This window comes from Echinops telfairi, unplaced genomic scaffold, assembly GCF_000313985.2.
Source record: "Echinops telfairi isolate 266 unplaced genomic scaffold, ASM31398v2 ScPeMD7_21;HRSCAF=78, whole genome shotgun sequence".
NCBI classification, from domain to species: domain Eukaryota; kingdom Metazoa; phylum Chordata; class Mammalia; order Afrosoricida; family Tenrecidae; genus Echinops; species Echinops telfairi.
Genome location: NW_022103918.1, coordinates 895,344 through 916,113, shown reverse-complemented (window position 1 = coordinate 916,113; position 20,770 = coordinate 895,344). Strand labels below are relative to the sequence as shown.

The 20,770-nt window shown below is 41.8% G+C and overlaps 1 protein-coding gene across 1 annotated transcript in view; it reads left to right on the top strand.

Moving 5' to 3' along the window:
• Positions 1–863: 863 nt before the first annotated feature.
• Positions 864–20,770, top strand: part of ARHGDIB (Rho GDP dissociation inhibitor beta) — a 26,751-nt gene continuing 6,844 nt past the window's right edge. The window contains exons 1-4 of the mRNA XM_004713764.2: positions 864–912; positions 11,930–12,110; positions 15,731–15,814; positions 17,961–18,037. Of these exons, the coding sequence (XP_004713821.1) occupies positions 11,936–12,110; positions 15,731–15,814; positions 17,961–18,037 (336 nt within the window). The 5' untranslated portion in view covers positions 864–912; positions 11,930–11,935. The remainder of the gene's footprint in view (positions 913–11,929; positions 12,111–15,730; positions 15,815–17,960; positions 18,038–20,770) is intronic.

Below are 20,770 nucleotides of genomic sequence, written 5' to 3'. Positions count from 1 at the left end.
GAGGGTAACAAAGCTTAGTTTTACATGACTTTGGACATGTTATCAGGAGAGATCAGTCCTTGGCAAAGGACATCATGTTTGGTAAAGCAGAGGGTCAGCAAAAAAGAAGATCTTCAATGAGATGGATTGGCCCAGTGGCGGCTCCAGTGGGCTCAAACATAGTTACCATTTTAAGGGTGGTGCAGGACCAGACATTGATTTATTCTGTTGTGTTCGGGGTTGCTATGAGTTAGAACTGACTCCACAACACCTAAAACTACCATTTAACACACACTAGATCTTTCTGTTGTGCAATGTGGAAGCACGTCTTGAAATTACAGTTCACAGAACACAAAACTATTTGAAGACATATTTTCTAATATAGGATCAAGTATATAAAGCATAGCATTGATAATTTCTTGTGAGTATTCACTACCAGCAAGCTTTCAACATATCTGGTGGATAAAGAAACTCTCAGGGTCTCTGTGGAAACAGAGGTGATTAATTCAAACTAACGCCCAAATGAATCATTGTTACTAATCTATAAGCAAGCTGTTTCAATGAATTTATCAAGAAAACCAACATGACTTGACTCAAGAATGACTGGATTTTTATTTACACCTGCACAATTTTTAGCAATGCTCATGCTATCAGCCCAATGTTTTTGCGTGTATAGTCGTGCATGTCTATGTTTACATGGGTATTCATGTTCCCACATATGCCATTAATTGACAAGAATGCAGCTCAGAGTTGGCTGATCTGGAGATATGCAGTGCAAAAGAACAGGATTTGAGGCAGCCCAGAGTTTCCTCTTCAAGTAGGTTAAAAAAAATTTTTTTTTCTCACTAACTTCCTTCCTGTTCTAACTGCCAGTACTCAGAAGTCAGAGTTGAGAGACAAAGAGGCACCCCCGGCAGACGTGATCCACTGAAGGTAAGTTGAAAGATCTCTGAGGCACAAAGCAATATAAGGGATCTCTGAATCATGCTAGGGACCCTCAATGGTTTATTCGCTGTTTTGGTTTTCTAGGGTGTGGTAGGTGGCAAAGTTTATGATAAGAAAAAGCAAAAGAGGCAGCTGAAACGGTTTTGCACAGAAGGGGAAGTCAGAGCAGGAATGGTAGCAATGACTCAGGGGAGACAGCTCAGGGAGGGATGGGAGAGTGTGCACTGCAGCCCGCTCATGAAATAACGATGAAAAAGAAAGAGCTTTGCACTAACTCCTGGGCAGCACTCAGAGAGCTTTCCACAAGGTAGAAGCAGGCATTTGGCCAAGCTCAGAAATAAAAACACTGCAGATCCAAACTGATAGAGTGTTCGTGGATGGTGGGTTGTGGCTGGGGTGGAGATGTGTGGTTTCCTGTTTTTAAATAGACTGGTTGAAAAGGGGGGATGGGGAATGATTCAAAGATGTCAAACACTAACTGTTTTCCACAATGTATAAACCAAAGAGTTTTCTGGTCATATAAGAGAAATGCGGGAACTGATTCCAAGGATCTACGTATAGCCTCCTCCCTGGGGATTGGACAGCAGAGAAGAGGGTGGGGGAAGATGTCGGACAGTGTAACATATGACAAAATAATAATAATTTATGAATTACGAAGGGTTCATGAGGGAGGGGGGATTGGGAAGGGAGGGGGGAAAGTGAGGTGCCGATATTAAGGGTTTAAGTAGAAGGCAAATGTTTTGAGAATGATGATGGCAACAAATGTACATAGGTGCGTGACACAATGGATGTATGTATGGATTATGATAAGAATTGTACAAGCCCCAATAAAATGATTTTAAAAAAGAGAAAGAAATGCAAAATGAATACCTCCCTCCCTTTGGAGCATAATGGGATTTAACAATCAAGTGGGAAAGAACAGTAGAACCCACGATTTACTCATCAGTCACACGAAGATTATATTTCTACCACAAACAAAAACGACGTATTAAATTCCTGCAGTGTGCTGGGCGGAAAGATAACTACTGTTGCTGCCAAAGAGTATCTCTTTCCTTCAGAAAGAATTGAAAGCAAATGCAGAAGGCGCCCACTTACTTATTAAAGAGACAAGTTCTTGAAAAATCCAATCGGGTCTTGACTACAGCAACTAGTCAGATGGCCTTTAAAATATCACACTCTGGATTTAGCCAATGACAGGTCACCACCTGTCACCAGAAGATGGGCTTTGGGCATTATCTGAAGTGCCTGTCTGACTGTTCAAGGACATCCAAGTCAATATGTTTGATGTGTTCACAGTCTGTAATTAAATTCTAGACCCAGGAAAGCTTGTGAAATGGGACTAAGGAGCCTCGGGTAATTCTTCCGCTAAGGAGGGGGAAGGCAGACTACTTTCACATGGAGGTCCCCATACTCTCATCCCTGTACATCGAGACCAAGAACTGTAGACAGCGGGGTTGGCATAGTGCATCTGCACAGCAGCCATGACCAAGCAAGGAAAATCACAAGAGCTGTATTAACCTAGAAGTCCTGAGTGGCACCAACAGATAAGTCCCTGGCCACAAACCTAAAGGTTGGCAGTTCAACCCCACCCAATGGCTTTTCAGGAGACAGGCCTAGTAATCTGCTTCCAATTGATTGTATCCTGGAAACTCCTATGGAGCAGTTACATTCTGCACATATGAGATAATCCCCCGTCGGAATCCACTCAGCATCAACTGGTTTATTGTGCCCTGGAGAGTTAATTCAGGAGATGGTATCATTAATCTTTTCCTCTTTTTTTAAATCATTTAATCTTTTTCCTTACATAGTCTTTGTTAACTTTGTCAGAAGTCTAAATTCAAATACAGTTGCCGTTCAGTATTAAGATCACTGTACTCTTTTGTGGGTTGGGAGGAATTCTGAGCGAAGAGTAGTAAAAGCTCCCTTCACTGTGGACAGATCAAACACGTGTAGATTAATTATGCTAATGGTCTAGATGAAACTGGCAGATTTCTTTCATATGTGGGAATTTGGCCCCTCGTTGCTGTGGAGGGTATGAATGTGCCTCTCACCAAATACGTTCTAAGGCACACGGAGAATTTCTGTGGTCGTGGCAGTTCCGCCCAGCAGCCATCCTGAAGGAAATGTAAGGGCCAGTGTAGAGATGCACACTGCATTGCAAGCCTCCGCTAGCTAGAAGAAAAGCCCGGGGAGTGAAATGATGCAACTTCCGGAGAGAGAACCGACATTTGCTGAATGCCTTTTGTCAGGTCTGTGATGAGAAACGTTTCCAACTTAATCCCGGGAGAAGGAGGAGCAGGAGGAGGAGGAAGACGATAGGGCTCAGAAGTGTTCAATGATGTGGCTAATGTCAAATATCGGTCTGAAAACAAAAGACCGATATGGTACCATGGTTAAGCTCTCAACTGTTAATGGAAAGGTTCAAAGCCACCAGCTGTTCCATATGGATGAAAAGACCTGGCCATCGGCTTCCATCAGCCAGGAAGTGCTCTGGGAGGGCTGTAGTCTGTTGTACAGTCACGTGGTTCAGAATTGACTTGCCAGCACACCAGTGACGATGTGAGAAGTCATGTTCTTGGGTCAGTATTACTTCTGCCGGAGATCCTGTATCAGAGCCATCCTGGCTTACACAGAGACGAGTCTCCTGTTGCTCCTGAAACCAATGGCATTTAGCCATTCAACACACATATGCTGCCTGACACTCTGCTGTATTACACTCTCTTCTTTCCAGAGCTGAAGTTGGTAAACGTACCTCTGGATGTTCTTATAGAGTCTGATATTATAGATAGGAAAGAACATACTTTTGTCCTCTAATGTTGGGTGCTTCATTTCAAACTTTGGTGAATGCACTGTTACTAGAGTATATTTTTTTACTAAGTACAGCCTTGTTAATGCATGGTTTTCCTTGGCAAATATTTAAAATAATACTTGGGAGTGTATTTGGCACAGTGACCTCACATGATAGGCATTCTGGGAAATGGAATTGATGGTTATTCTGCTTCTAGTACTTATACCGTCTTCTAAACTGATGGTCTGATCTCATTTGTACTAATTGTAACTAACAAGACACGCTCGTGTCGGGCCCCAGTTTGGGTCATTGGGTCTATTTTTGACATTTAGATGTTCTGCACATAGTTGATGCAGTTGGATAGAGCAATTCCTTCGGTAGAGAATACTTCTGAGGGACTTGGGGAATACCAATTCCTACATGCTGCTAGTGTCTTGAAGTCTTACTTTATAATCCCCAAAGGAGCCAATCTTCTGGTGGGCAGCAAAATAGACCAGATCCTTCCCTAATTCTACAATGCCACAGTCTTTCAGAGATGGCCCCAATTCTCCATGACCTGTGTCCCCAGGTTGGGGTGAAGTAGGATCTATCCTGGTCAGCAGAGAGTGGACAAGGAAGAAGGACAATGCTTCTGTTTAAATAGCTTCTTCTCTGATGGAAATTCCCTATGCTGTATACTTCCACATTTCTTAGTCTGTGTGTGTGTGTGTGTATACATATATTTCTGTGTATATACACACACAAACATATCCATATATTTTTATATACACATAAGTAATGCTACCTCTTCTGCCTCCTACTCACGGCCTGTGTACCTAGATGCATGCTCTAGCAGATCCAAGATTGGGACATCATCTAAGTCTTCACAGTACAAGGTTTTTTGTTCTAGAGCCAGAGGGAATTCTCCCCATTAGCTATGCCTGTGTCCACTGTCATTTCCCATAGTTCAAAGAGTGACCTCTGGCTTAGCAGAGGGAGCAAAATAGTTGCTAAAATTAAGTTATGTGGGGTTTTAAAAGAAAGATAATAATTATATTACCATTTTAGATTGTTTCTGTTTATAAGCAACCCTTTCAACTCCCAGAATTTCTTGTCCGTTTCTTCTCAAAGAAATAAAATCGATTTTTGAGGCAGGACTGCATCCAGGGGAAAGAAATGAACGAGAGGGTGTTGAGGTGCGCCTGTCACAAGCGGCCTCGCTGAGACTCTGCTCGCCGCCCGCCAGCCGGAGGGCAGAGCAGAGAGAACAGCTTCTCTTGGCCAGTGTAAGTCTCACTCTTTTCATAAGTTCCCATCAAGGGTTCACGCCCCTGCGGAAGGATGATGATTCTGACTTTTCTGGTGGCAAAGCTGAGGCTCGGAGAAATTAACCACTTGTCTAAATCCTGGAATATGTCCCTTGCAGAGCCAGATTTGAATCCCTGCTCTCTCTAATCTGAAAGTCCATGTTCCATCAAATAAAGACCGCCTTTCTCTACATTAACCAGAGGCTTTGTTCCATCTCAGCCCAGGAGCCCCCCTTTACTTAGGATTAGCTCTTTTGGAGCTGAGCATTCATGCAGGCAGGTTTGCTTTATCCTGGGATTGGTGTGCATCCTTTGAACCTTTCAAATGTCACTGAATCTACAAAGGAAAACACTGGTTTGTATTGAGACACATTCCTGTCATAAATGAGCCCCCTAATTTAATTTGGCCTTTCCGTTGAACTGTGGTGTGCTCTTTTGGTGACAGTAATCGTGAGGGAAACCCACCAGTGTGGACGAAGGGAAGCAGGGCATGGAGAGAGCTGCGATAGTAACGAGAAGGCCGGGAGGAGGGAGAGAAAAGCTACATGTGTTTAGGACCTGACAGATACAAAGTCCATATTAAACATCTTAGATGGTTGCTAATTCTCCTTTCACTTTGCCTGTGTAGATAGAAAAAAAAAAGTTTTAAAGATCACTTAAAAAAATTTTTTTTATGGCAGAGTGGGTGAGCAGCAGAGGAAGGTGCCAAAAAAGGCCCAGTCACCCCACCCTTACCCCTGCTGCACCTTCACTTCCTCTTTTCTCCTTCATAGACTTTTTTTTTAAGTAGGTAGCATTAACTTTGGGTCGGAGTTGTTCTTGGGTGGCAAAATTGGTTAAGTATTAGACTACTAGCCAAAAGGTTGGAAGTTCAAGCCCACCCAGAAGTACCTTGGGAAACAGGCCTGTAAGCCTACTTCTGAAAAGTACCAGCCTTATAGAGCCTGTGGAGCAGTCTGCTTCGCCCACATAGGGTCACCCTGAGTTGGGACTGACTTGATGGCAATTGACAGCAACTGTTTGGGGCAGCACAATAGTTCAGCACGCAACTACTAACTACCAATTCCTAAAGGAAAGATTGGCAGAAGCAGCCGGAAGTGCTGTGGAAGAAAGTCAGAATGCCACAACCATGAACATCCTATGGAGAAAGTCCTACTCTAACACACATGAACTTGCTGTGAGTCAGAGTCTACCCAACAGCCCCTGGGGAATAAAAAGTCTGACGGAAGAAGGGGCTTTGTTGTCATCGTCAGGAGTCATTGAGCCGGTTGAACTTAAAGCGCACCTACCATGTATACAGCAGAATGAAACTGCCCGATCCTGCACCAACGCACAATTGTTCTTCAGTTGGAGCCCATTGTTGCAACCCCTGTGTCAATTCATCTCGGCGTGGGCCTTCCTCTTTGTCACTGCCCTTGTAGTTGACCGAGCATGACGGCCTTCTCCAGGGACTAGTCTCCCCTGACAGCATGTCGAAAGTATGGGAGACCAAAGCTCACCATCTTTGTACTTCTTCCCAGAAAGGTGTGTTCTTTTGTCAGCTGCGGTACTTTGGTAGTCTTCACCAGCACCATACTTCAAAGACATGGATCCTTCTTCAGTCGTCCTTATTCAATGTTCAACTTTCCCGTGCGGAGGAGGTCATTGAAAAGACCGTGGCTTGGGTTGGGCGCACCATAGTCCTCAAAGCAACCTCTCTTCTTTTCAACACTTCCAAGAGTCTTGTGCAGCAGATTTACCCGATGCCACCACAAGGCCAACAGTTCAAACCCACCAGCCGTTCCACAGGAGGAAGATGAGGCTTTCTATTCCTGTAAAGATTTAAATTTTTGTAAACCCAGAAGGGGCAGTTCTACTCTGCCCTGAAGGGTCACTATGAGTTGGAATGGGTTCAATAGCAGTGAGATCTTACAATGCAAAACCAAGACAAAACCACTGCCATCGAGGCAATTCTAACTCATACCAACACTAAGGACAGAATAGAAGTGTCCCTATAAGCCAGTCAAGGCTGGAAGTCTTTATTTGAAAAGAGAATGGCTCTGGTGCCTACCTCGTAAGAATGGTGTGAGGAATGAATGAGCTAACACTGATGAAAGCTCTTCTCTCTCTCTTCCTGCAATCGAGTCTCACTGACAACTCAGAATAACCCTGGGGGTGTCCGAGACTGTAACTTTTTTGTTTAGTGTTTCTTTTTATTACTTTATTTTTTTCCCAAGACTGTAACTTTTTAAGGAGTACAGATCCTCATATTTCTACTGTGGATGGGGCTGTTGGTTTCAAACTACTGACCTGGCAACAGATAACCCACTATGCCACCAGTGTTCCTGGCATAATCCACTCTGCCACCAGAGTGATATAGCACACAGTCTTATATAACTATTAATGTTATTGACATCAATAATAAATTTAGTTGTTCTTAAGATGATGGAATTGATCAACAGCTTTTAGAATTTTTATAAAATTCCTATTAGCACTTCATGTAGCATCCATAAAATGAGAGCACTAAAAACAGAGAATGTTTAATAACTGCTCAGGATATTTTCAATTGAAGACACATAATCATATCTTTTGGAGATTTACTGGACAACTATATAAACTATTCATGATGGGCTTGTGGAAGAACCTAAGGTTTTGTAGGTGCCCTTGTGGTGCAGTGGTTACACATTGGGCTAACTGCAAGGTCAGCAGTTTGAAACCACTCTGAGGGAGAAAGATGAGACTTTCTGTTCCAGTAAAGAATTACACTCTCAGAAACCCACGGGGCCAGTTGAACTAAACCTTCCAGAAAAACAGACAAACAAAAAACAAAACAAAACATGCTATCTTCTCTTGCTTCTACTTATCAAAGGTTTTGAATTGTTGGACAAGATCTTCAGCTTCAGGTTAAATTGTGTCATGGGTCTGGCCTGGCCTCAGGGAGTGGCAGGCTTCCTCTGTAACACACAACTTTCTGCTTCATGGTTTCGGACATTCTGGTTTTGAGATCAGGTTCTGGAAACTCAGTAGAAGTGGTGAAGGATGCCAGAACCCTTGAGCTGGCATCAAATTCGTAGACTGGTCCATTTTTTCCTTGGGAGCTATGAATTTGCAAAGAGAATTTAATTTGTAAAAAGGTTCAGAATCATATAATAAATTAGCTGGCCCCTTGTCATGTGGTTAAAATGCCCAGCTTCTAGGCACTTTTCCATTAAATTAAACATCAGCACAATGTAGGCATGGAACAAATACTTGTGAACTTAATTTTGTTTAAAAAAGACTTTCCCTAAGGATGGCTTTTTTCAGTTTTCCTTTGCTTTATAATTTGCTATGCTATCGCATTTCCACCTTTTCCTAATCATCTTTCCACAGTGAACAGGACTGGGTCCTCTAACTTCATATTTCTTTTTCTAGTGCTATAATTAAACAAATTTAATTAAATATAGTCCTCAATTTCCTCCTGGTAACTAGAACTATTTTCTATAGTAACCACACATCAGTCTCTGTTCTTTATTGTCTTTAGATAATACTTTTTCTTCATTGTGTCTGTTTGCAATCAATCAAGAAAATTTAAAATTGACATAAATCTTCATATTTATCAAGGTGAAGGCCAAGACTTTAAGATAGACTGATATTAAATTCCAATTAATTTTTAAAAAGAGTAAATTGAATATGAAAGTGGTCCTAAAAAACTGTACATAGCTGCCTCTAAATGTTATAATCTTAAACCAGCATTTAGTTACAAATATTAACTCAAAAAAACATAGATTGACCTGCCAATGGTCACATAGGCAAATTCTGTCCTAGACCAAGTAGATCTCTCTCTCTCTTTCTGTCTTTTCCTTTCTCCCCCCATACCTCTCTCTCTTCACAGTTGAGATTATATGCTACAGAATCACAATTCCATATAGATTATTGATTGGATGTGATGTCCTTACCTAGCGACCAGGCTTCAATCAGGCAACCTATTAGAATCAAGTGCCATATACCAAAAGTGACTGCCCATGGTGGATGGATGCCCTCATCTGTAGATAACCTTCCTGAGTGCCTTCTACTGGTTTGTTTCATGGCCTACTTTGGGTATCTAGTCACACTCCTAGATATTCCCCGCTGAGAACCTATCTCATTTGGTTACTCTTATTCTGTCCCTTAATGGTTTTCCTTAAACTAATCACAATTTACAACATCCACCCAGTGCATCCTTTAATTTTTCCCACACTCAGTTGACCTAGTGGTATTTGGAATGGATGTTGGACAAGTCTCTGTGTTTACTGTGTTATTGTCTGGAGTCTCAGCTTCGAGTGGTGGTTATTCAGCAGCTTAGGCAAAGTTGCCATAGAAACTATCCTACATGTTTCCTTCCTGTACAGGAAGTGGACCCCGGCATTGCAATGCTGATTTCAGAGTTGAGCAAGGCTCATAGTGTTTGGCTTGTTATTTATCTGGAAGAGGACTGATGAACCAAAGGATATGTTTTTTGTTTTTCAGTTTTGTTTATTTTTATTCCGTTGAAGTTGATTTTGTTTGGCTTTACTTTCAAATTATTTTTATTTCTCTTTCCAACAGTAGCAACACTAAAACTCAAAACCACATCTCACTTCTGAGATAGTAGAGATGGCTTCCCTTGTACTTTATAGACGTGTGCAGAGCCACTCGGATGAGATGTGATCGATGTTGCCTTATCACTGTGTCACTTAGGAGCAATGCAGGCTTTGCCCCCAGGCACGGAAAGGAGTTACAGTAGAGGGAGAATGAAGGGAATCATGAAATTATGCCATGCCCAACGATCCTGCTGGCTTCCCCAAATATTTCCATCATTACTATACACGATACCTGAAAGTTTCCTAGTAGACAGGTCTTCCTTTTGGTTAGGATACTGCATCTCATAGTTGTGTGAACTTGGGCAATGCTCTTAATTCCTGGATCTCAACTTTCTCAGAGATAAAATGAGAGATTGGAATATATCACCTCAAAGGCTCCTTGCAGGAGCCCTGGTGACATAGTGGGCTACAAGTTGGGCTAGTAACCACAAGGTCAGCAGTTCAAAGCCACCAGTCACCCCTCAGGAGAAAGGAAGCTTTCTACTCCTATAAAGATGTACAGTCTCTGAAACTCAAAGGGGCACTTCTACCCTACCCTAAAGAGACCCTATGAGTTGGAATCCACTCCAAGGCAGTGAGTTTGGTTGTTTTGTTTGTTTGGGAATTTTTTGGTTTTGGTTTGTTTTTGAAGATTCGTTTCAATGTCCTCCAGTGGCATAGTTAAGGGCTCAGATGCTAATCAAACTGTGAACAGTTTGAACCAACAGGAAAAATGAGGCATTCTGCTTCTGAAAAGATCCTAGCATTGAAACCACCAGGTTACTCTGTCTTAGGGCTACCGGTGAATTGAAATCACCTCAATGGTAGTGGGTTTGGTTTTGGTTTTTAAGATACATTTCACCTTTATTGTACATACCCAAAGAGGAATAGTTCGTTAATATGTTGTTAGCACTGTAGTGTGGATGTTTCGTTACATCTTATTAGATTTGCCTTCTCAAAGAACAAATAAATGTAAGTTGGTGATGAAAGAAAATTAACTCCAAGGTAAGACAAAGTGTACCCTTGAAGTGAAAGGTCATTCGAAATCTGGTAAAGACAGAAAATAGCAAAGACAGAAAAATGAGTTCAGAAAGGGTAGATAGAAATGTGCTAAACTTGAGTGTCACAACTTTGTCTGGAGGGAGGAATTTAAAGAGTCGTTTGCTATGCTGTATCATATAAAAGGAACAGAAAATCTTTTAGTACAGAACCAAAGAATGGACCACTCATTGTGTGCCCGAACTATAATAATGGTTATGATTGGAGAGAAATATAAATTTTAGTGCTTGCCCTTAAGGAGTTAGTAGCAATGTTGGACAGGGACCATTCTGACATATTACGCAGCTCTCATCGAGGCCTACAATTTCTTATGAGTAATATTGTTTTAAAATCTCTTTAAAAGAGCTATTTAAAGTGTTCAAAAGCAAAGATGTCGCTTGCAGGACTAAGGTGTGCCTGGCTCAAACTGCAGTGTTTTCGATCGTCTTCTATACATTGGAAAGCTAGCCCACAAAAGAACTGATGCGCTTGAATCGTGGTCTTGGCAAGCAACATTGGAAGCACCATGCACGACCAGAAGAACAAACCTCTCTGCCTTGGAAAAAGCACAGCCAGGATGCTTAACGTGAAGAGGGAAAGACTTTGTCTCACAAACGTGGGACATGTTATTACGGGAGATCAGTCCTTGGGAAAGAATCTCATGCTTGGTAAGTAGAGGTTCCGTGAAAAGGAAGGCGAGACTACAGATGGACGCAGACTCACACCTGACAACAATTGTGAGGACGTCACAGGACTAGGTATTGCTCTGTGGTGTTGTACATAGGGGCGCTATGAGTTGGCACCAACTCAAAGGCAGGCACCTGACAGCAACAACCACCTTGGGGTGTTATAGGGGGTCAGAGAAAGAGAAGATTAATGGAATAAAGCTATCTGATTTTGGGGGGGCAGGTACTTTACTTTTCTTTAAACCCTCATAATTGGGATTATACATACTTCAAACTTTGAAATGAGCAAGACTGGCTGGATTTTAAAGAGTAATCATGACTATAATCTCAATGGAGACTATGGGTGCATTGTTCAGGAACTGTTCATGCTATGTTGCTCTGATTGTACTGTATTATTCAGAAGTGGATTATTTCTTCCTTATCAGTTATAGTCAGAGAACAGAAAATACTCATCACAGTACAGCACATTTAGGCAGGCCATATCAATGACTGGAAAGCATTATACCCTTGTTTCTTGAAAACTAACAAGGTTGAATGCTTTGAAAATATCCTGAAAAAGCACTGAAGATTATGAAACTCAATTAGGGCAAGCATGGCACAGACATCCTCCACTGGATTGGGGCTAATAAACTCTCTTCCTCTCTGAAATAGATCAAAATGACTGATAACGCCCCGGACCCCCATCTGGAGGAGGAGGATGAGCTGGACGGCAAGCTCAATTATAAGCCCCCGCCTCAGAAGTCTCTGCAAGAACTACAAGAGATGGACAAGGACGACGAAAGTCTAGCCAAGTACAAGAAAACACTCCTGGGGGACTGTCCTGTGATAGCAGGTATGTGTGTTTGGGAAATGGGAGAGGATAGAGGCCCCCAGAGGGAGCAGAGACCGTATTTTAGCTGCTCGGGAAGGAGTGCCAAGGAAAGGGCACTGACTTGCCCTGTGTTGAGGAGAGAGTTACAATCTACGGCTACTGAATAAAATTCCAAATTGTATATTGAAGTCTCCTTTGGAGACAAAATTGATGTTGCAGGTAGAGACCATTGAGTCTTTCCCACTCATAGTAGCCCTACATAAAACAAAATGAAATACCGCCCAATCCTGCACTGACCACACAATTGTTCTTGAGTTTGAGCCGGACAATCCTTCTTGTGCAGGGCCACCTTCTGTTTTCCTGCCCCTCTACCAAGGAGGGCACCCTTCTCTGAAGACTGGTCTCTCCATCGACAAGTCCAAAGTATATGAGACAAAGTCTAACCATCCTTGCCTCTATGGAGCATTCTGACTGTACATTTTCAAAATATATAAATCATTTTATGGGGGCCCATACAACTCTTACCACAATCCATACATACATCCATTGCCCCAAGCACATTTGTGAATTTGTTGCCATCAACATTCTCAAAACATTTTCTTTCTACTTGAGCCCTTGGTATCAGCGCCTCAATTTCCCCTCCCTCCCCCACTCTCCCTCCCTCACAAATAATTTACAATTATTATTTTTCCATGTCTTACACTGCCTGATGTCTCCCTTCACCCACTTTTCTATTGTCTGTCCCCCAGGGAGGGGGTTATATGTAGATCATTGTGATCCATTCCCCCTGTCTCCCCAACCTTCCCCTCCTTCCCCCCCTGTTATCTCTACTGTCATTATTGGTCCTGAGGGATTTATCTGCCCTGGATTCCCTGTGCTTCCTTCTCTGATCTGTACCAGTGTACATCCTCTGGTCTAGTCTGGCTGTACTTCTTCCCAGACAGATCTGTCTGTCCTTTTGGCAGTCCATGGTACTTTCACCATTCTTTGCCAGCACCATAATGCAAATGCCTCAATTCTTCTCTGGTCCTCCTTATTCAGTGTCCAGCTTTCATATGTATATGAGGCATTTCAAAACACCATGGCTGGGGTCAGGCACACCTCAGTCCTCAAAGGTGTCCTCCTTGCCTTTAACCCAGTGGTTTTCAACCTTCCCAATGCCGTGACCCTTTCATACAGTTCCTCATGTTGTGGTGACCCCCCAACCATAAAATTCTTTTCGTTGCTACTTCATAACTGTAATTTTGCTACTGTTATGAATCGGGCGACCCCTGTGAAAGGGTCATTCGACCCCCAAAGGAGTCGCAAACCACAGGTTGAGAGCTACTGCTTTAAACTTTGAAGATGTCTTGTGCAGCAGATTTACCCAGTGCAGTGTGTGCTTTGAGCTTTGGATTGCTGAGTCCACGATCGCTGATTGTGGGTCCAAGCAAGACAAAAATCCTTGACAACATCAGTTTTTTCACTATTTATCATAGTGTTACCTATTAGTCCAGTTGTGAGGATTTTGGTTTTCTTTGAATTGAGTCCTAATCCCTACTGAAGGCAGCACGCCTTGATCATCATCAGCAAGTGCTTCAAGTCCTCACTTTCAGTTAGCAAGGTTGTGTCATCTGCATATCACAGGTGGTTAACTAGCTGTCCCCTAAGGTCTCTAAGCCTTCCCCCAATCCTGATGCTACATGCTTCTTCATATAATCCAGCTTTTCTGATTGTTTCCTCAGCATACAGATTGAATAAGTATGATAGAAGGATACAACCTTGATGTACACCTTTCCTGATTTTTAAACCATGCAGTATTGCCTAGTTCTGTTTGCCCAACTGCCTTATGATCCATGTGCAGGTTCCACGTAAGCACAATGAATTGTTCTGGAATTCCAATTTCTTCTCGAGGCTATTCATAGTTTTTATGATCCACAGAGTCAAATACCTCTGTATAAGTAATTTTTTAAAAACTTAAGTAAACATTTTTCTGGTACTCTGCTTTAAGCCAAGACTCACCTGACATCAGCAATGACATCCCTTGTTCCATGTCCTCTTGTGAATTCAGTCTGAACTCCTGGCAGCTCCCTGTGAGTGTACTGCTACAACCATTGTTGGATGATCTTCAACAAGATTGTACTTACTGAGATATTAACGATTAATATATTAATTATATTGTTGATATATTAATTATTAATAAATATATAATTAATAATGGTTAATATATTAATGTTAGTGATATTATTCTATAATTTGAGCATTCTGTGGTGTCACTTTTCTATGGAATGGGTAAAAATATGGATCTCTTCCAGGCAGTTAGCCAAGTAGCTCCAAAATGAGTGCTTCTAGCACGTCATCAGCTTGTTAAAACATTTTAATTGGTATTCAATCAATTTCTGAAGCCTTGTTTTGGCTAATGCTTTCTGTGTAGCTTGGAGTTCCTCCCTCTGAAGGTTGTTAATGGTTCTGGAGCACATGCTACCTCTAGAAATGGTTGAATGTTGACTAGTTCTTTTGGGTGCAATGACTGTATATTCTTTCCATCTCCTTGATATGCTTCCTGCATCATTCCATATTTTCCCCATCAAATCTTTCTATGTTGCAACTCGAGCCTTGAATTATTTTAGTCTTTTCAGTTTAAAATGTGTTGAGCATGGAGATAAGGTACAGGTTAACACTGAGATACAACAGAACACAGAGAGAGAATTTAGAAGGAGTCTGGACGAACACTTATAATTGCAGTCTCCTCTCTCAACTCTCACGTTCTTTCTCATTCTTCTGTCCATCTCACCCCTCCACTGGCCATTCAATTTGTCCACGCCCACAGTGACGTAGCACGATATGGTCCCACGATATGAATGGATTGTGCCAGCAGAGTCCCTCATCATGGTCACTCAGGAAATATCTGATGTTGATCATTAAGATGTATATTTTAAAAGAGTGAATTCAAATAGCATCTCTTTAATTTATAAGGCCATCATAACCAAATATGGCCAATTTATCACATCCACTTCTATTTCAAAGTAGCCCTTGTGGCACAACGACTGTGCATTTGGCTGTTAACCAGAAGTTTGACAATTCAATCCAACTTGCCACTCATGGCAGAAAAGGCCTGGTGATGTGTTCCCATAAAAACATTACAGCCTTGAAAATGGTATAGGGCAATTCTATTCTGCCCCGTTATGAATCAACAATCAATGCAACAGTACACAACGTTTCTGTTTCAACTCCAAATAACAATTAAATCATACATTGGGTGTGTATATATAGTGTGTGTATGTATACACACACACATATGCTGTCCTTGAAACACATATACAAAGGGGATTCAAAACGTTGGTGGAAAAACAATAGTGAAAGATGATGGGCTTTGCCAATGAACCTTTTGAAGCCCCTTCATCCATCTGTAAGAGCCCTCCTGACATAGCAAATTACATGTGAGGCTGCAAACCCAAAGTCAGCGATTAGAGCCCATCCGCCAATGCAATGGGAAAATAGGACATTTTCTACTCCTCTGAATATTTAATGTCTCAGAAACCCGAAGGGAGTAGTTCTACTCTGTCCTATAAGGTTGATCGGAGTCAGAATCGACTTGATAGCAGTGACCAGGTTTTTGTACATCTGCACCCTATGTTTACATTCCCTTTTGAATCCTGCAGACCCAACAGTCCCCAATGTCACGGTCACCCGGCTAACCCTAGTGTGTGCTAGTGCCCCAGGACCAATCACCATGGACCTCACCGGTAAGTAGACACATCTGTTCTGCTCAGGTACCTGATAATAATTTCAGTGAAAACTTGGTTTCTATGCCCCGACCCAGCAGGAGGAACCCCTGGTAAAGTGAATACAAGTGATGTATATACTGGTGCCAGCTAACAAATCATTCCTTTCAGAGTACACACAACTTTGCCATGCTTAATGAAGAGCCTCGCTTCTTTTTCTACTTCATTAAAAAGAGTACGGGAATTAGCTTTGATATCATTACTTGTGTGCTATTTACTTCTGATGTTTGACATTCAAATGATAGCAAAAGGGTTACTATTTCTATAAAAAGACTGCTGATTAAGATATTAAGAAGCACTCAGCATGCTTCTGGAATACTAATATTTATATAACTAAACATCAGAGAGAAAATACTGCTCTCATATCAGCCATAGAACTAACCTAAAGGCTACTAGCCATGTAAGGTCTCTTGAAAACTACTTGAAATTCCCCGGCTATGTCTTTATTTATTCCCCTAGTTCAAGGCTCTGATCTTCTTACACAAGAAAATGTCCCCACTAAAGGCAAATAAACTACGGTGTTACTTTCAATTCTTCCTGTGACTGGTCCTCACCACCTTACTGTGTTCAACTCCTTCCCTGAGTTTTGGAAGATGGAAACCATGGGGACATGGGTATCTGGGATAGTGAAGAAATGAGGCAACAGTACCAGGGGGTGGGGATCTTCAAAGGCAAGATCAACTTATTTTATCATCTTCCCAATTCCTGTAAAGAGAAAAATAAGTTCCAATATTACTCTTTTTTTCAGACCCAACAAAGAAAGAGTCTAGAACAGTTAGTTTAGCAGGGAGGTAGTTCCCCTCTCAGGGCACATATCCACTCTCTGCCTTATATGGGCTTTTTTGCTGTCAGAGGGAGGAAGTCAGAGGCTGAGAAAACACACTTCCTGTTCAACCGAAATCCTCAGAGCAGACCCAGCGCACAAAGTCAACCACCCTCCATTCTCATCCCTCTCCAGGAGAGACTCTGGCCCTCTTTAGGGCTCAGACCTCTTCCTGTGTGAAATTGGGTAAAGGTATCAGGTGTAACTGCCAGTTAAGAGGAGGTCTGCATTTGCACCACAGGAAGTCTGTTTTATTCAGCAGAGCCTGAAGATATTGCAGGGAAATACCAGCAGAAGGGATCTTGTAACACAAAAAACCCTAGTAATGCAAATTCTAGGTATGCACATTCAAAAAGGTTGTGGGGAATATGGAATTGAAAGATAATGGAATTTGTCCATGAACTTTTTGAAGCACCCTTGTATATGCTTGTACAAGCTGTCTGCAGGGGATCTTGACACCATTTTGTAAAAGCAACCTTTGTGCTAAAGGAAGATGTTGAATTAAAGTCAAAATGTACTGCTAATAAAGTATTACAGACACTGCTGTATAACATGCCTACCCACGTACACTTAAATGCTAAATTGTACAGGATCACGCTGACAGAAAAAGAGAGAATGATTACCACCCTAAACAAAATATAAGAATTTGAGACAGATTTGGGTTTTATAATATCTGAAATTTTTATCATTTGGGTGACCCTCCTTAGGGAAAATAGTACTAAATGGTCAATACAAATTTAAGAGTAATTATAATAGTGAATATAATTATCACTATAAAATGGATCAAAAATAATTTTTAAGCTGTAAAACGCCATAGGCATCACCAGAGCCATAAAAAGCAATGTCTAGCATTCCTTGATATTTTTCTACTGTTTCTTTTAGTGAGGGTAGGGGGAATGGGCAACGCATTCTTTAGTCCCTTCCTTTCTTGACCACCTAGCACCATTTTCTGTTGGAAGAATAGAGAGCTAATTCTGGTTTTCCTACAGTATGGTTGATTAGAGCTCGTTTATTATTTATCATTATTATTATCAATTAGAACACATTTCATCTTTACAACTTATTGCTGATGATGTCTTATACACTTTTGGAATTGTCCTGACATTAAACCAAAAGTCCAATTGCATTTCGTTCATGTCTGCGCTGTAGGGAGGACCAGCGTGAGACATTTCAGGTTTGTGTGTATACAGAGACCAATATAAAGGGTGGAATGTCTGCTTTGTTAGGCTCCCTGTGTATCTGCTTCTGAAGAGAAATAAATGGTTTCTAAATCCTCTTCTACAGGAGACATCGAAAACCTCAAAAAAGTAACTTTTGTGTTAAAGGAAGGTGTTGAATACAAAGTCAAAATTAACTTCAAAGTAAGTATCTTTAATGAGACTCACAACCTTCCTCTAGTTCTTAAGTGCTTCCTGCTCCCCCACCCCCTCATGGTCCCAGTTCTGCCTTGAAGACTTGGCTAGACCAGAGGATGCACCGCAGTGTAGGTGGGAACTGGAAACACAGGGAATCCAGGACAGATAAACCCTTAGGGACCAATGGTGGGATTGGCAATGGGGGAGGGAATGGGGTGTTGAAGGGGGAACTGATCACAGGGATCTGCGTTTGGCTTCCTTCCTGGGGGATGGGCAGCAGAGGTGTGGGTGAGGGGAGACGCCAGGCAGTGTAGGATGGGATAGACTAGAGTAATGATTTGTAGGTTATTGGGGGTTCATGGGGGAGAGGGGAGTGAGGAGGTGGGGTGGAAGTTGGGGCCCAATTCCAGGAGCCCAGCCGGAGAGCGAGGGTTTTGGGAATGATGGGGGCAGCAAGTGTATGGGTGTGCTTTGCACGGTTGATGTATGTGTGGATTGTGATGGTAGTTGGATGAGCCCCAATAAAATGATTTTTAAATAGGTAAGTATCTTGACCTACTTATTTCTATAAAGTATAATTCTTTTTTATCATTACAGATTAAATTTCTTATTTTATCAACATGCTTTTGCCAACCCTCCCATCTCTCCAATCTCCCATTCTGGGATGTTCTCTTCCAAGCTTTGAAATCTACTTGTAGAACCACTTTGTTTGTGCCTTTTCCTAAGTCAGGTCTTTGCCTTTCATGCTGTTTACATAGATCACTTATACCAAGGGATCGCTCTCTGTAAACTCCTGATACTCTTAGGCAGGAGGCACCCGCCGCATGGTATTCAACCATTTGTATCAATTCGCGCTTGCATAGCCTGAACTCCATGAGCCAAGGAGATATTATCTACCCCTTCTTCCCAACATTTCATATAAAACCTTGCAAATAAAAGACTTCGTGGCTACTTGCAGAGAAATGCACAAATTAAGGAAGTAAGTAATTGAGAGGGAATAGAAGAGATCAAACCTTAACTCTACTTCAATAATGATTATATAAATACTGGGATTTGGGCTTCATTAAATGACTGAAGATTACAGTTATGGTTGTGGAGCAGAGAATAATGTGAGAGTAAAGTTCAATAGGAAAGGAACAAATATCTAATGAATAAGCATAAACCCCAATAAGCAACCAAAATCAAGGAGAAAGAATATCTTGACTTTCAGAAATATTTTAGAAACGTGTTGTTTACTCTCATGTACTTGTGTTTGCTTTGGTTGCCCCTCCTCCTCCTTAGCCATACTCTCCGGACCCTGGGCTATAGCCTGTCTTTCCTATTCGAACACTGAGCCCTTCCTCCCCAGCAATACAGGGGTTAATTCAGTGTTCAGGGACACTCGTTTCCCACCCCATACAGATATGCCTCAAAGTAAGGTCATTCTGGGGCTATGTGTGGAGAACTGCTCTATACTAGACACTGTGCTATGGTTCATTTTCTTATTTCCAGTTATATTACTTATTACTGAAGCATCTGAAACTTTAAAAAGACATTTACTCAAATATGCCTAGAATGGGTTACATATCAGGCCAGTTGTTAATCATTAATGCTACAATATTAATTTGCCAACTTAGTAAGCCAGTTTTTATCCTGCGAAACATCACGAGAGACTTGAACCGTTAAAACCTTGTCAGTTGATCACCCTCTGCTGCACATTAGGCCTGATCTGGTTTTCAACATTTCCTGTATTCTTTCCTGTTGGCTCATGTTGGGGGTTATCATAGATGTGTTCTGTTATTGAGGGACACCCTCTTGAGTCTTTGTTATATGTTTTTCTGTTTTTCAGTATATGAAACCCAGGACTGATGAATCTATAGTGAGGTACAATGATGGGGTAGTGTAAAAAGGAGCTGATTTCCAGGAGTTTGGGAAGGAAAAGAATGTTTGGAAACTGATGGTGGTAGAAATTTTGCAACACTGCTGATGTGATTGAACTTTGGAACAATATGTTATCAGTGTTAACTACCAATAAAAGGGTTTTTTAAAAAGAAGGAGAAGAAAAGAAAGGGTATGGAACTAGGGCTTCTATGATAAGAGGGAACACTTAGGAAGAAGGTGGTAGTGTATGACCAGGGAATCAGGGTTATACATTTGGGTACCAATGAGTGATGCAAAGGGAGAGCATGCAAGGTCTGTCCACTTCAGAAATGTGGGGCCTACGAATATTTCTAACCCCCCCCCAAAACAGTCCACATGTATAACCTACATAACTACTGAAAAACCCTGTGATCTGGCCCAGCAGAACTAAATTTGAACCAAACTGAAAAACAAACTCACTGCGATCAAGTGGATCCCAACTCCCGGGGGCCCTGTAGGGCAGGGTAGAAGTGCCTGGGAGTTCCTGAGACTGTAACTGTTTATGGGAGTAGAAAGCCTTGTCTTTCTCCCAAGGAGCAGCTGGTGGTTTTGAACTTTGGACTTTGAGGTCCGCAGCCCAATGCAAAGTTGAAAATATTAGAAAGCTTTTTAAATCTTTATTGCGATGTCTTGAAAAAATGTCCAAGAAATTTTTCATTTATAGCACCAGAAACACTGTAAAATCCTCCATCTCTCTCGCTCGCGCGCTCTCTCTCTCTCACACACACACACACACACACACACACACACACACACGCACACTCTCACGCACTCTCTCCCCCCCACCCCCTCGCTCCCTCTCGCATTCCCTTTCTCCCAGAAACCTTCTCAGCACTTTCC